This window comes from Bos javanicus, chromosome 11, assembly GCF_032452875.1.
Source record: "Bos javanicus breed banteng chromosome 11, ARS-OSU_banteng_1.0, whole genome shotgun sequence".
In the NCBI taxonomy this organism is placed as follows: Eukaryota; Metazoa; Chordata; class Mammalia; order Artiodactyla; family Bovidae; genus Bos; species Bos javanicus.
In genome coordinates, this window is record NC_083878.1 from 15,900,169 (window position 1) to 15,914,996 (window position 14,828).

Genomic DNA, 14,828 nt, shown 5'->3' on the forward strand with positions numbered 1-14,828 from the left:
GAATAAAATACCACCAACTGGGTAGCTTAAAAACAGCAGGTATTTATTGCTCACAGTTCTGGAGGCAGGGAAGTCCAAGATCAAGACACCAGCATGGTCGCCTTCTGGTGAGGGTCCTCTTTCGATTATAGGTGTCTGTGTTGTATCCTCAAAATAGTGGGAGGGACTGGGGGTCTCCCTGAAGCCCCTTTAATAAGACAATGATCTCACTCGCGAGGGTTTCTCCCTCATGACTTAAGCACACCACAAAGGCCTCACCTACTAATACTGTGTCCTTTTTTAAAAATATATTTATCTTTAAAAAATAATTTTATTTATTTTTGGCTGTGTTGGGTCTTTGTTGCTATGCCAGCTTTGCCCTAGTTGTGGCAAGTGGGGGCTAATCTCTAGTTGTGTGCAGGCTTCTCATTGCAGTGACTTCTCTTGGTGCAGCTCCTGGGCTCTAGAGCAGGTGAATGGGCTTCCAGCTCCTGGGCTCTAGAGCATAGGCTCAGTAGTTGTGGTGCATGGGCTTAGTTGCTCTGCGGCATGTGGGATCTTCCTGGACCAGGGATCAAACCCGTGTCTCCTGCATTGACAGGCGGATTCTTCACTGCTGAGCCACCAGGGAAGCCCTAACACTGTGACCTTTGGGGAGGGTTAGGATTTCAACAGATTCGGCGGGGTGGGGCACAGAACATTGAGACCATAGCAGTCACCTTATGTAGACGATCTTGAGACTCTCTTTCTGGCTGTAATTCCTTTCACTTTATTCCTGAATCTGCTGCTGCAGCTGGATAATTATACTTGAGTATCCCAGTGTGACCTTGTAGTATCAAACATATCTCTTCATCTCCCTCTTTCCTTCACAGAACTTTGCACAAAACCAACCATGTCTTTTCCTCTTTGCTCAGATTAGAAGCCTTGCAGGCATCTTTGACCTTCTTCCTGTCCAACGCTGTGTTGGCTAGTCAAATACCGAACGCCATGCATTGTCAGTTGTTCCTTCCAAAAATACAAAAAACACTTCATTCCTTCTCTTCCTGATTATTCTCACTGTCACCAACCTGGCTTGTCACTAGTCTCATACTTGCATTATTCCTTCAGCGATCAAACTTTAAATCTCATCTCACCAAGCCATGTGCTGGCCAGATGCATTCCCTACAGCCTGCCATTGATTACATCTTCCTCCTGCTCACAAACCTTTAGTATATTTCTGTTTTCAGTAAAATTGAATCCAAACCTAGCCTGGCTTTAACCAGCTCTTTTTCCAGCTATTCACCTTCCTAAAACTTTTCCAGCCGATGATTTGACTCATGATTTCCTGATCGCCTTTCTTTCTCCAGTCTCTGTGCTCATGTTCGTGTCCACCCATGCAGATCATTTACCCTTTCCTGCCCATCCATTTGGCTCCTCCCCAGATTCACTACCTGATGAAGTCTTACCTCCTCTGCCATGCTGCCGTCTCCCTTACCTGCACCTTCCCCCCATAGCTCTTACTTGTCTAGATAGGCAGTCTCATGGTATAACTTGTTCAGGGTTATGACCTTTCTTCTGGTGGTGATAACTTGACTGATTTTCAGTTCTTTAATTTTTACCTAGTTATATATACAGCTAGACTGTAAAAGTCTCCAGGGCAAGGGTCTTTGCCTTACCTGTATGCTCTATAATACTTAACAACACAGACACTAAAATAGAAGATTTGTGAAGGCTGGGATCTTTGTCACTGTTATTCAGTGGTAAGGGTCTGGTATCTAGAATAGAACGAGGTACCTAATAGGCTTATAGTAAATATTTGCTAAATTGTAGATGCTCAGTAAATGTTTGATTTGATTAAACTGCTAATGCATTAAAAGTTGCTAGCATCTCATACTGTGACTGAGAGATATTATAGTGGGGAAAAAAAAAAAAAGAGGGGAGAGGGTATGCATTTTACAGCCAGAATCTGTTCAACAGTGCTTGATATCTCCTTCTAAAAGAGTTGTTTTCCTGCAGATATTAATGAATGCCAACTACAGGGTGTGTGCCCTAATGGTGAGTGTTTGAATACCATGGGCAGCTACAGATGTACCTGCAAAGTGGGATTTGGGCCGGATCCTACCTTTTCAAGTTGTGTTCGTAAGTAATGATCACTTTTTATTCCTATTTTGGATCAGGTTTTTTGTTTCGTTTTGTTTTGCTTTGAGAGGGTGTGGGAGGAGAATCCAAAAGAAGGTAACAGCTTGGTGGTCAACCGAATATTGTAAATATGCAGGAAGATGTCATTAAAATAATAAAGGGGATGAGGTAGCCTGATATACTGGAGTAAATCTATGTTATGAAGCCTTTTCATTTTTATTGTGTTCAGAAGAAAATGAAAGCTAAAACTCAAGAAAAAGAGCAGGCATACAGAGGAAAGATACTTTAATGCAAAGAAAGCAGTTGATTAAAATTAGCATACCTAAGAGATGAAAACAGATTTTTCCTTCATGAGTATTTTAAGCATTATTTAGGTGGAGTTAAACTTTGTTCCAGCTTCTGTCTTTAATTAGTCCAAATTCTGAGTCACTTGTGTCTGATTTAATGAGGTTTCACTGTACTTTCTTGGTTGGAAGAGTCTGGGAAATAGTTACCAAGGCCCTGTGTTTCAAACGTTTTATTCAGTTCTAATTTCAAATATTCTATTCTGGTGTCCTTAAAAACCACCAAAATGTGTCCCTAAACTATTTTGCTTTATGAATCTGTCTCTACGATTTTTCTTCTTGGTAAGGATAAAGATCCTCCATCAAACTTTCTGTATGTTCTAATACTGGTATAGAAAATGTAGTTTCTCCAAAAAGACACTCTTGCCACAAAACCCAATCCAGTGTAATCATTATAGATCACCTGACGATTAGAGATGCATGCATTTTAGATGTTAAGTGCTCAAACACAGAGTTTTTTTTTTAAGACTACCTTATTTATTAAGGTGAAAAGTGAAAGTGAAAGTCACTCAGTCGTGTCCGACTCTTTGTGACGCCATGGACTGTAGCCGGCCAGGCTCCTCTATCCATGGAAGTGCTAGGCAAGAATACTGGAGTGCGTTGCTGTTTCCTTCTCCAGGGGATCATCCCCACCCAGGTATCAAATCCTGGTCTCTTGCATTGCAGGCAATTCTTTACCATCTGAGCCACCAGGGAAGCCGAATTTTTAGGGTATTTGTGCCCATTATTACAAAGTAGGTAAACACAACAGATTTTTCAAAGTCATATACAATTAAATGTGAAACATTTTAAACTAATGCATGGCAGAAAGTTGTCAAGATAATATTATGAGCAATTCTTCATTAATTTTTGTCTTGCTGGCTTTCTATTTTTATTTACCTTTTTTTTTTTTTTTTAATGTGGCTCCGGTATTTGTTATTTGGTATCTTTCTGATCCCCAGTTTTAAATGTGCTGTATCTTCAAGACATGTTTTTTTCATGAAGGTACTATCATTTGGTTTTAACTGTGCATCTCTTAACTCTGTGCCCTAAGCTGATGGATAGACATGGTGAAGTAAAGACAGATATAGTAAAATAAAATGACAACTTCATTCATTACTTTTAGATGAGTTTATTGAGGGTTTTGGAACATTGTTACTAATTACTGTTATTTTCCTTTAAAACCTGTCAAATGCAGATTAGGAAATTTTGCACGTAAATTCTTTCCTCCATGTCCTTTCACAGACAGTTCTGATCATGCAGCAGACAGACACCTACTAATTATAGGGCTTTTTTGATGGGTGGAGAAATCAGACTGTAAAATTACATTTGCATACAAGGTACATTTGCAAATTGATGCAAGGATTTGGAAATTTCATGCCAAAAAACATTGTTGAAAATATCCAGATAATTTAGGGATAATTTCTGGCTGATTGGAATTACATAAGTAAGTATTATAAATATATTTTTATAATTTAAGCATAAAAGATTTTTAGAGTTTGGGTATTGTGAATATTTTTTTTTCTGTTAAATTGATTTGTAGTCTGGTTAAAATGGCCATGTTGAGCGTTGTAGATTAGGTAAACTTGGAGGACTGGTCACAAAGTGTTTTATTTGACTAGATCTGATGTCTAGAGCTAAGGGCAGACATCCAGGTTTTAATGAGATTGCAGGAACCTGCCAATGAGATTTTGAAACACTTACACATTTCCTTAGCATTTATTTTCCTTGTCATTTCCCAGATAATACTGAACATATTAAACAGCCATCCGTTCGTATTTGAAAAATAAATAATTCAATTTTATGGTTCAGCTACAACAGCTGAAATGATAAGTATTAGGAGATGTTTGTTGCTAGTTAAGTGTTCCAGTTTAGATTTGAAGTTAAAACTTGGGCTCTTACCAGCGTTGAGTGGGCAGATTTATTTCTCTTTCCTCTGAATTTACCACATGCAATATCACAGAAATATGTAGAGTCCTTTAGAATTTGTGACTTGGTTCAATCTAGTCCGATTTGTGGGTGAACTATACTTTGAACAAGTCGATGGGGGAAGTCCGAAGAGAAAGAATGTCTTGAGAAATAAGGAGGGGAGAAGGTGATACTTAACAGCGTGTACGTGTATTAGTCGCTCAGCCATGTCCAACTCTTTGTGAGCCCATGGACTGTAGCCCACCAGGCTCCTCTGTCCACGGAATTCTCCAGGCAAGAATACTGGAGTGAGATACTTACAATACAGGGGCGAAAAATACTGGCAGGATGGTGGTACCTTTGATAGTCATGGAGGAAATAGCAGGAGGACGCAGGGGGCCACACACGCACACCGACGCACAGGGCACTGAGCAAAGCTATTTACCGTTTGAAATGAATGCTCTTGCAAGACAGAAAAACAGCCTTAGATAGATGGTGGAAGCAGATGGAGGTGACTGGCCACGTTTGCTCAGGCAGCATGAATTTAGGGCATATCCCGGCCATAAAAGGTGTGGCTGACTCTGTGAACTCAAAGAAATGGACTTGGCAGTGGCTGAAGAGCAGTGGGAAGCTCTCCCTGTTCTCGAATACGCTGAGGTGAACACCCTCAGAATTCCTTGACTTCAGCCAAAGGTTGCAACCACTTCACTTTCTCTCCTTGCCCACTCCCTATGCTTGACTTAGCCAAGCTGAAAGAGGAAGGTAGGAGGGGTCTGGTCTTGGCCGCCTGCGACCTCTGCATCTGTGGATCAGGGCTCTGCTGCAATAGCATTCTCTAGACCTGCTTCTGCCTATCTGTGGGGAAGGCTGAAACCCAAGATCTCTCAGAGCACATCCAAGAAAAGTGTAATAACCTGTGAAGAGCGACTAGGGAAGCTTCCTGACTTTTTAAACTGCAATTAATTTTCTTCAGAAACTTGAGACCTCTTAGGATGAATGCTGGGAAGGGTGTGTCCACAGGTTCAAAGTGAAATGAAAGTCACCCAGTCATGTCTGACTGTTTGCGACCCCATGGACTGTATCCTGCCAGGCTCCTCTGTCCATAGAATTCTCCAGGCAAGAATACTGGAGTGGGTTGCCATTTCTTTCTCCAGGGGATCTTCCTGACCCAGAGATCGAACCCGGGTCTCCTGCATTACAGGCAGACGCTTTAGCATCTGAATTCTGATCCTGCCTGTTTGCTGGTCCATTATACCCTTGGCCAGTAGAGGGGGTTAGAGAGAAGATGGACTCCTACCCTGACTCCAGAAATCACGAGATGTCGAACATATCCCTTTGAAAAGCCAGTTTTATTCATGAACACTGTTTCTTTTTAGTTTCTTCAGCTTCCTTAAAGAGATATGAATTATTTCACACAATTGGAAACTGAAGCCAGGAGAGTTTGAGTAACTTTTCAAGATCATATAGCTCATCCTTGACATTTGAGATGATAGAATTGGATTTTGTGCCTTAAATTTAGGGTTCTAGATCAGGAATTGGCAAATAATAGCCATGGGCCAAATATGCCCCATTGTCTGTAATTGTAAATAGTTTTATTGGAACACATTCTTGTCTATTCATTTACATACTATCCGCGGCTGTGAAATAGCTGTTGGCAGAGCTGAGAAGTTGCAATAGAGACCATATAGACCACAGAGCCTAAAATGTTTATCTTACCTTTCACAGAGAAAGATTTCTGGCTTTTGGGCTGAATCAGTGCTGTCCAATAGAACTTTTTGTAATGATGGAAATGTTCTGTATGTACATTGTCTGAGGTGATAGATACTAGTCATAGGTGGCTGGTGTGCCAAAGAGATTGAATCTTTAATTGTATCTGTCTTCAATTTTTGAAACTTTTTATTTTATATTGGAGTATAGCTAATTAACAATGTTGTGATAGTTTCAGGTGAACAGCGAAGGGACTCAGCCATACATGTATACATGGATCCATTCTCATCCAAACTCCTCTCCCATTCATAGGCTGCCACATAACATTGAGCAGTATCTCATTTAAATTTTATCAAAGGAGGAGTATGTGGGTAGGAGCTAATGAATGGGATCTCATAGTTCTAGACGCGTTTTTGTGAAACTGATTGGGTAAATGACCACCAAGATCTCCCTAGCAGAGAGAGCAAGATGGGCTTTCCTTCCTGACCTGGTGGTTTTGTCCATGGTAAGATTATTCTTCCCCAGAAGTGAGGCTGGGAGCCTCTTTGTCACCCCTGACTCTCTCATCTCCTTTGGTCTTCAAGAAAATCATTAAATCTTCATAATCTGTTTTATGCTTTTTCCTTTCCTCCAGCCTCTGCTGCGGCTGTCTCAGCTTAGACCCCTAGTTTTCCTCATTTAGTGACCACATAGCATCATGGCCTTGAGGTTACACAAACAGATCTGTGCCAAGTGTTTGCTCCCAGATAAAAGCAGTAACAACTCAAACTGTGACACTAGTGTAGTAATCTTTACTGTGTACTTACTAAGTGCCAGGCACTGTGATGAGTACTTTGTATGGATTACCAAATATTATAGTTGCAGGATCTCTGTGAGGCTTGTATTGTTGTTCTTCCTATTTGGGAAATGAAGAGATTGAGGCACAGAGAGGGTAAGGATCTTTCCAAAAGTAACACAGCCTTTAAGTAAGTAGTAGAGCCCAAATTTGAAACTCTGTCTCACACCACTAGTTGAGCCTTTAATCAGGAAGAGGACACTAGTCTAAATTGATAGGAGTGAGTCATATATTTAAGTGGAGCCACTATTTAGTCTCACTGTATAATAGCTAGTCTGACTCTGCAGTGGCCTCAGGGTCATTTTTAAAAATTTGATTCTCCCAGAATTGATTTTTAATAGCCCATTTCCTGAAAAGGCTCTTACCCAGTGGGTCTTACTTCCTTAGTAAAGTCATCTGTTGGACTCCTCCTAACAGTGTTACCTGATTCCCACACCTGCATCCCAGTGCTCATTCCACTGGGACTCTAAGCTTTAAAGACATGAAACTCTAATGTGGAATTTCCTCCAAGAAGTGAGTAAGGATATTGGAGGTGTTTGGGGTCGGGGAGGAGTAGAAATAAACTACTAGGAGAGACTAGCTATCTTCTCAAGTCTGTTGTAGTTTTCAGCTTCTTCAAAGTCCCAGAGTAATTTATGTCTGTTTAATAATGTTTGAATTGATAAGAGCAGCATGCCTTTGAGAGTGTTACAGAGTTGGTTGTACAGCCCTATAATTAACTCATAAGGTGTTTAATGTATAATTGGGGAGCTTAGCTGTGAGAACCATAGTGTCATATCTTCTTACTGTGGTTTGTAATGGAATCACCATCAGCATTGAATATATGGTGATGATTCAATACTACACTTGGGTTTAGAGCTGTACGGTTATTACTTTGGAAGATTTTTCCCATGTTTGTTGCCAAGAGCAAAAGATTTGTTTCCTTGAATGACTGACCGTGGCATTTCCAGTAGGATTTATGCTTCTGAAATGCTTTTCCCTCTATACAGAGTACCTGAATCTGTGTACCCTAGTCTTAGCAACATGCCCTGCAAACAAATATAATCTGCAAAACCCATATTTAAGATTTCCTATATATATGAACTGTGTTTGAGTGTTTCCTGCGGAAGTATGGGTTGGCAGCAGTCTGCTGCAGGGACAGGGGTTCTGCGTGTGGGTATGGCATAAGTCCTCTTGGAGGAGGTCACCATTAACCCTACCATAGAGCTGCCAGAACTTACATAGGACTGGGAAATAGACTCTTGGAGGGCGCAACAGAACCTTGTGCACCAGGACCCAGGAGAAAGGAACAGTGACCCCACAGGAGACTTGCCTGTGGGTGTCTGGGAGTCTCTGGTGAAGGCATGGGTCAGTGGTGGCCTGGTGCAGGGTTGGGGGCATGGACTGTAACAGTACATGCATGGGATCTTTTGAGGGAGGTCACCATTATCTTCATTACCTCAGCCATAGTTTGGCCCTAAGTAAATAGCAGGGAGGGAACACAGCTCCACCCATCAACAGAAATTGAATTAAGGATTTACTGACCATGGCCCCGCCCATCAGAACAAGACCCAGTATCCCCCTCAGTCAGTCTATCCCATCAGGAAGCTTTCATAAGCCTCTTATCCTTTTCCATCAGAGGGCAGACAACTGAAAACCACAATCACAGAATACTAATCAAAAAAAGCAAGAGAGTTCCAGAAAAACATCTATTTCTGCTTTATTGACTATGCCAAAGCCTTTGACTGTGTGGATCACAATAAACTGTGGAAAATTCTGAAAGAGATGGGAATACCAGACCACCTGACCTGCCTCTTGAGAAACCTATATGCAGGTCAGGAAGCAATAGTTAGAACTGGACGTGGAACAACAGACTGGTTCCAAATAGGAAGAGGAGTACGTCAAGGCTGTATATTGTCACCCTGCTTATATAACTTATATGCAGAGTACATCATGAGAAATGCTGGGCTAGAAGAAGCACAAGCTGGAATCAAGATTGCCAGGAGAAATATCAATAACCTCAGATATGCAGATGACACCACCTTTATGGCAGAAAGTGAAGAGGAACTAAAAAGCCTCTTGATGAAAGTGAAAGAGGAGAGTGAAAAAGTTGACTTAAAGCTCAACATTCAGAAAACTAAGATCATGGCATCTGGTCCCATCACTTCATGGCAAATAGAGGGAGAAACAGTGACAGACTTTATTTTTTTTTTGGCTCCAATCACTGCAGATGGCGACTACAGCCATGAAATAAAAAGATGTTTACTCCTTGGAAGAAAAGTAATGACCAACCTAGACAGCATATTAAACAGCAGAGACATTACTTTGCCAACAAAGATCCGTCTAGTCAAGGCTATGGTTTTCCAGTGGTCATGTATGGATGTGAGAGTTGGACTATAAAGAAAGATGAGTGCTGAAGAATTGATGCTTTTGAATTGTGGCGTTGGAGAAGACTCTTGAGAGTCCCTTGGATTGCAAAGAGATCCAGCCAGTCCATCCTAAAGGAAATCAGTCCAGAATATTCATTGGAAGGACTGATGCTGAAGCTGAAACTCCAATACTTTGGCCACCTGATGCGAAGAACTGACTTATTTGAAAACCCTGATGCTGGGAAAGATTGAAGATGAGATGAGAAGGGGATGACAGAAGATGAGATGGTTGAATGGTGTCACTGACTCAATAGATGTGAGTTTGAGTTTACTCCAGGAGATGGTGATGGACAGAGAGGCCTGGCATGTTGCAGTCCATGGGGTCGCAAAGAGTGGGACACGACTGAGCGACTGAACTGACTGCTGCTGCTGCTAAGTCGCTTCAGTCGTGTCCGACTCTGTGCGACCCCATAGACGGCTGAGCAACAGGCTCCCCCGTCCCTGGGATCCTCCAGGGAAGAACACTGGAGTGGGTTGCCATTTCCTTCTCCAATGCATGAAAGTGAAAAGTGAAAGTGAAGTTGCTCAGTTGTGTCCGACTCTTAGCGACCCCATGGACTGCAGCCCACCAAGCTCTTCCGTCCATGGGATTTTCCAGGCAAGAGTACTGGAGTGGGGTGCTATTGTCTTCTCCGAACTGACTGACTGACTGACAAATATGAACCCATCAGCATGCTTTGTAATTCCTCCTCAGTATTCTATCCCATTCCCATTTCCACCAATCCTTTAGCAATCTTTGGGCAATACTCATTTTCTTTTTTTTTTTTAGTATAGTGTAAATCCTTACAATGCAGTAGAATGTTTAATCCTGTTTATCATATTTTAAATAATAAATGTAGTATACTAACATCACTGAATTATCCTTTACAACCAGGCTTCCCATCTATGATTAAAGATAGTACTCAAACAATAGGAACACCAATGTTGCATCATTCTAGGTAGCATATTGTTCCTGAGTTTATAGAAGTGTTTAATGAAATAAGTGAAATTGCCACTAAGTCATTTAAAATGATAAAGAATAACAGATGACTTAGGTATTACAATAGAGGCTGCTTTAAATATCACATCCTATTAGAAATCTGAGGGAGGCATACATTAATACTTTTGAAAATTTGAATCATAGGAACATCAGTAAAATTTAGGTATGTAACCCAAGGCTTTTCACTGGCTTCCTCCTGGGTTTTCTTCCATCTTCAAAGGAGCAGATTTTTTATTAGTTAGTAGCTTATGTGTACTTGGGATGAAGCAAAATGTTTGGTTGCAACATGGTCTGATGTTCCGACACACCAACTGTTGAGTTTTAAGTGTAAATAGAATTTTTAATAAAAAATGAAGTACCTTTTGAACACCCCAAAATGATTAGTTAAAAAAAAATCTTAGCATTGAAACATGTAAAATATCATGTATGAAATGAGATGCCAGTCCAGGTTTGATGCACGATACTGGACGCTTGGGGCTAGTGCACTGGGACGACCCAGAGGGATGGTATAGGGAGGGAGGAGGGAGGAGGGTTCAGGATGGGGAACACATGTATACCTGTGGTGGATTCATTTTGATATTTGGCAAAACTAATACAATTATGTAAAGTTTAAAAATAAAATTAAAAAAAAAAATAAAAATAAGTACAACAGTTGAGTTTTGATGACTTTGTAAGCTGATGATTCTTATTCCCTTAAAGACTGCCCCCTAACTTGAAGTGCTTTGGAAGCTGTCATGGAAAAAGAACACCAGTACCCCAGCACTTAGGGAAAAATCTTGATATTAGGAAATGAGGGAAGAACAAAAGCCTATAAAAGAGACCTTTCAGGGGAAGATACTTAGGAATTAGCTATTCTCCATATGGTAAAATGCCTAAAAGTTTACTTACTTGTGAATGCCGTGCCTGGGAGTCTCAACTAGAGATTCGCTTGAATGAACCAGCAGTCTCTTACCATTCACTCACACACTAGTATACATACTAATCCCTTGAAAACTGAATTGCTGATTGGGAGTTTGGGCAGCAGGCCCAATGTGCTACTTCAGAGTAGAGGCCTTGGCTAGGAGACCAGGGCGAGCGTAACGGGGTGGTACCTGAGATAGTGTCCCGCCCTGGATAGCAGGTGAGTGGACACAAGGGGCTGAACGTGGATAAGTCAGTGCAAGGGGCCAGTGTCCCCATTTGCCAGTGTCCAGGGTTTGGGGAAACTCTGCCCTGCTTTAAATGGCCCTTGTTCTTGGGATCCAGAACTTAATGCTATTAGTGTTAGCATTAAGCCCTGCCACGTGTGAAATGGGCTTCTCTGTTGGCTCAGATGGTAAAAAAAAAAAAAAAAAGTCCAGCTGCAATGCAGGAGACCTGGGGTTCAATCCCTGGGTCGGGAAGATCCCCTGGAAAAGGGAAGGGCTACCCACTCCGGTATTCTTGCCTGGAGAATCCCATGGACAGAGGAGCCTGGCAGGCTATGTAGTCCATGTGGTTGCAAAAAGTCAGACGTGACTGGGTGACTAAGCACACAGCACGTGTGTAAAATAGGCTCTTGTGTGTTGACCCAACACTGTTTCTATGGAAATATGTGTTGTGAATTCCAAACACTTTGGAGGAGAAATTTTGGAGCAAAATCCTTGGTGAGCTGACTATATTAGAACTATGTATATGTTCTTAAGATTATACAACCTACTTATAGAAACAGACAGACACACACATACACATATATGTGCTGTATAAGTGATGGTCAATCATTTCAGAAATTTACTATCCTTTTGGGGGTAATAACTGTTCTCTTACATTTTGTTTTACTTCTGTGACCTTTGATTTTTCACAGCTGACTGGCACAGACTCCAGAAAGTGAGTAGTAAAAGGGAGAGAAAAAACTCAAACTTCTCCCTTTTACCGCATTTTGAGTAGTTTGGGGCAAACTTGGCTTTACTAGAGGAGCTAAGTTTTGAAGCCTTAGGAAGGTCTCCTCTGCTCCCCTCAGTTCACTGCTCCAATCTTCCAATTCACTCATATCTTTTTTTCCGAATATTTTTCGCTTGTTGAAATTCTGCAACTAATAGTGATCAAGATGTGTTCAAATGCCCTTGAGAGGATGGAGATAACTGGTTTTATTAATAAGGGAGGCTGACATGTGTTTTGTGTCTACCCTGAACCAAATGTTTAGCATATGATAAATCTAGTCTATACATTGAACTTGTCACTTGTAAGTCAGGGAGTTGTTGAAGCTTAGCTGCTGTATTAACATTCTCTCCAGAGGTATGGAGCCAGCAGGGTGGGTGGATGGGAAGGGATTTTGAAGGAATTGGCTCACATGATTGTGGAAGTTCAGTCAGTTCAGTCGCTCAGTCGTGTCCAACTCTTTGCGACCCCATGGACTGCAGCACACCAGGCCTCCCTGTCCATCACCAACTCACAGAGTTTACTCAAACTCATGTCCGTTGAGTTGGTGATGCCATCCAACCATCTCATCCTCTGTCGTCCCCTTCTCCTCCTGCCCTCAATCTTTCCCAGCATCAGGGTCTTTTCAAATGAGTCAGCTCTTCACATTAGGTGGCCAAAGTATTGGAGTTTCAGCTTCAACATCAGTCCTTCCAATGAACACCCAGGACTGATGTCCTTTAGGATAGACTGGTTGGATCTCCTTGCAGTCCAAGGGACTCTCAAGAGTCTTCTCCAACACTACAGTTCAAAAGCATCAATTCTTCAGCACTCAGCTTTCTTTATAGTCCAACTCTCACATCCATACATGACTACTGGAAAAACCATAGCCTTGACTAGATGGACCTTTGTTGGCAAAGTAATGTCTCTGCTTTTTAATATGCTGTCTAGGTTGGTCATAACTTTCCATCCAAGGAGTAAGTTGGCAAGCCCCAAATCTTCAGTTTAGGCTGGCAGGGAAGGGAAGTCCCAGGGAAGGGTTAATGTTGCAGCCAGAGTTTGAAGGTCATCTGCTGGCAAAATGTCTTCTAACTCTGAGGAGATCAGTCTTTTCTCCTAAGGACTTCAACTGCTTGGATAAGGACAACCCACATTCTAGAGTCATCTGCTTGACTCAAAATCAATTGACTTAAATGTTAATCTCATATGCAGAATACTTTCACATCAACACTGAGACCTGTCTTTGACCAGATATCTGGGTTACCATGGCCCAGTCAATTTGGCACTCACAAACCATTGCAGTCAGTCAAAGTCACTTTCCTGGGTTATGCTGCTGGTAAGTGGTAGGCCTACTATGCGAACCCAGGTCTATCTGGCTCTAAAAACCCTTGCTCTCTTCACTGTCCTGTAGTACCTTCATGGAGTGAGGTTGTTTCTTTTTTTTTTTTTTTTATAGTAGCAATAGTTTCTTTTTTTATTTTAATATACTTTAGGAAACAATATACAAAGCTGAGCTTTCCCACTGTCTCCAGGTAACAGCAGGAAGCTCCAATTACACAAATTTAGCGTTTTGTGATGGCTAAGAACAGCAGTCAGCACCAGACTTGAACAGTTAGCTACAACACAAACATCCTTCACAATGAAATGTCATAATAGCAAGACAGGTAAACCAGGGTTTTAACAAATGACAACCACTTGGGAAGTGACTTAATTGTTCTTGTTGAATTTCTTATTTCATTAAATAGTCTTATACACATTTTCCTGTTAATATGCTTTAAACAAAACCTCCCTTAAGGAATTATTTCAATGAAGTATAAATGTTCAACAAGAATAGTTGTTTCTTGTAGCAGAGATGTCAGTCCTTTTGTGAGAATGAATATACAGCTTTGAGGGGAAAGGGAAGTTGATTTGGAAGCTCCAAGTGCTAGAGCAATTGGGTAAGGGAAAGGCAAATTGGAAAAACCTCATTTGGACAATGGTGCTATAGAGAAGAGCTCGTCTTGATGTAGAAGAAAGAACTGAGAGGTGACCGTCAAGCTTGGTGCATACAGCAGTGTTGACTTGGCCTGGAATTGGCCCTGTAAAAACATTCTCCATGCACATTTAGTTTAGAAAGTGATCTTTGTGAAGACAGAGATGTGTCTTTCTCTCTCATATTCACCTCATTTGCCCAGTAGCTGTTAGTTTAATGAAGTCTCATCTACATTTATAGAAGAATCCGAATTAGGACTTAGATGTTGGATGGGTATGGGCTGATGTGCTTTTTAAGATATTTTCTGAGGTGTGAGGATGTTATTTGTTCCTTTTCTGGTGTGCTTTCTGGCTGGACAGGGGGCCTTGTGTGGCAGGGCCAGTCAGAAGCTGCTCTCAGCCTCCGATTTCTGGTCGCTGGTCTAGGATGAGACTGGATGAGGCCCTGCAGGCTTTCACTGTCCTCCAAGTGAGAAGAGTAACAGTTGACTTGTATCAATTATGTTCAAATCCTGATTTTCCATGGTACTTGGCTATTCAATAGATGCTATCCTAAAATAACCTGTGTGTGTGTGTAAAAGTCGCTCAGTCGTGTCTGACTCTTTGCAACCCCATGGGCTATACAGTTCTTGGAATTCCGCAGGCCAAAATACTGGAATGGGTAGCCATTCCCTTCTCCAGGGGATATTCCCAACCCAGGGATTGAACCCAGGTCTCCTGCACTA

General features: G+C 41.5%; 1 protein-coding gene across 13 annotated transcripts in view; it reads left to right on the plus strand.

Annotated features, from left to right (window-relative positions):
* The window catches only part of LTBP1 (latent transforming growth factor beta binding protein 1), a 456,789-nt gene that overhangs the window by 285,528 nt on the left and 156,433 nt on the right, over nucleotides 1-14,828 (plus strand). For all 13 annotated transcript variants that reach the window (XM_061432037.1, XM_061432039.1, XM_061432038.1 and 10 more), the window contains one exon: nucleotides 1,975-2,097. In XM_061432037.1, coding sequence (XP_061288021.1) covers nucleotides 1,975-2,097 — 123 coding nt within the window. The remainder of the gene's footprint in view (nucleotides 1-1,974; nucleotides 2,098-14,828) is intronic.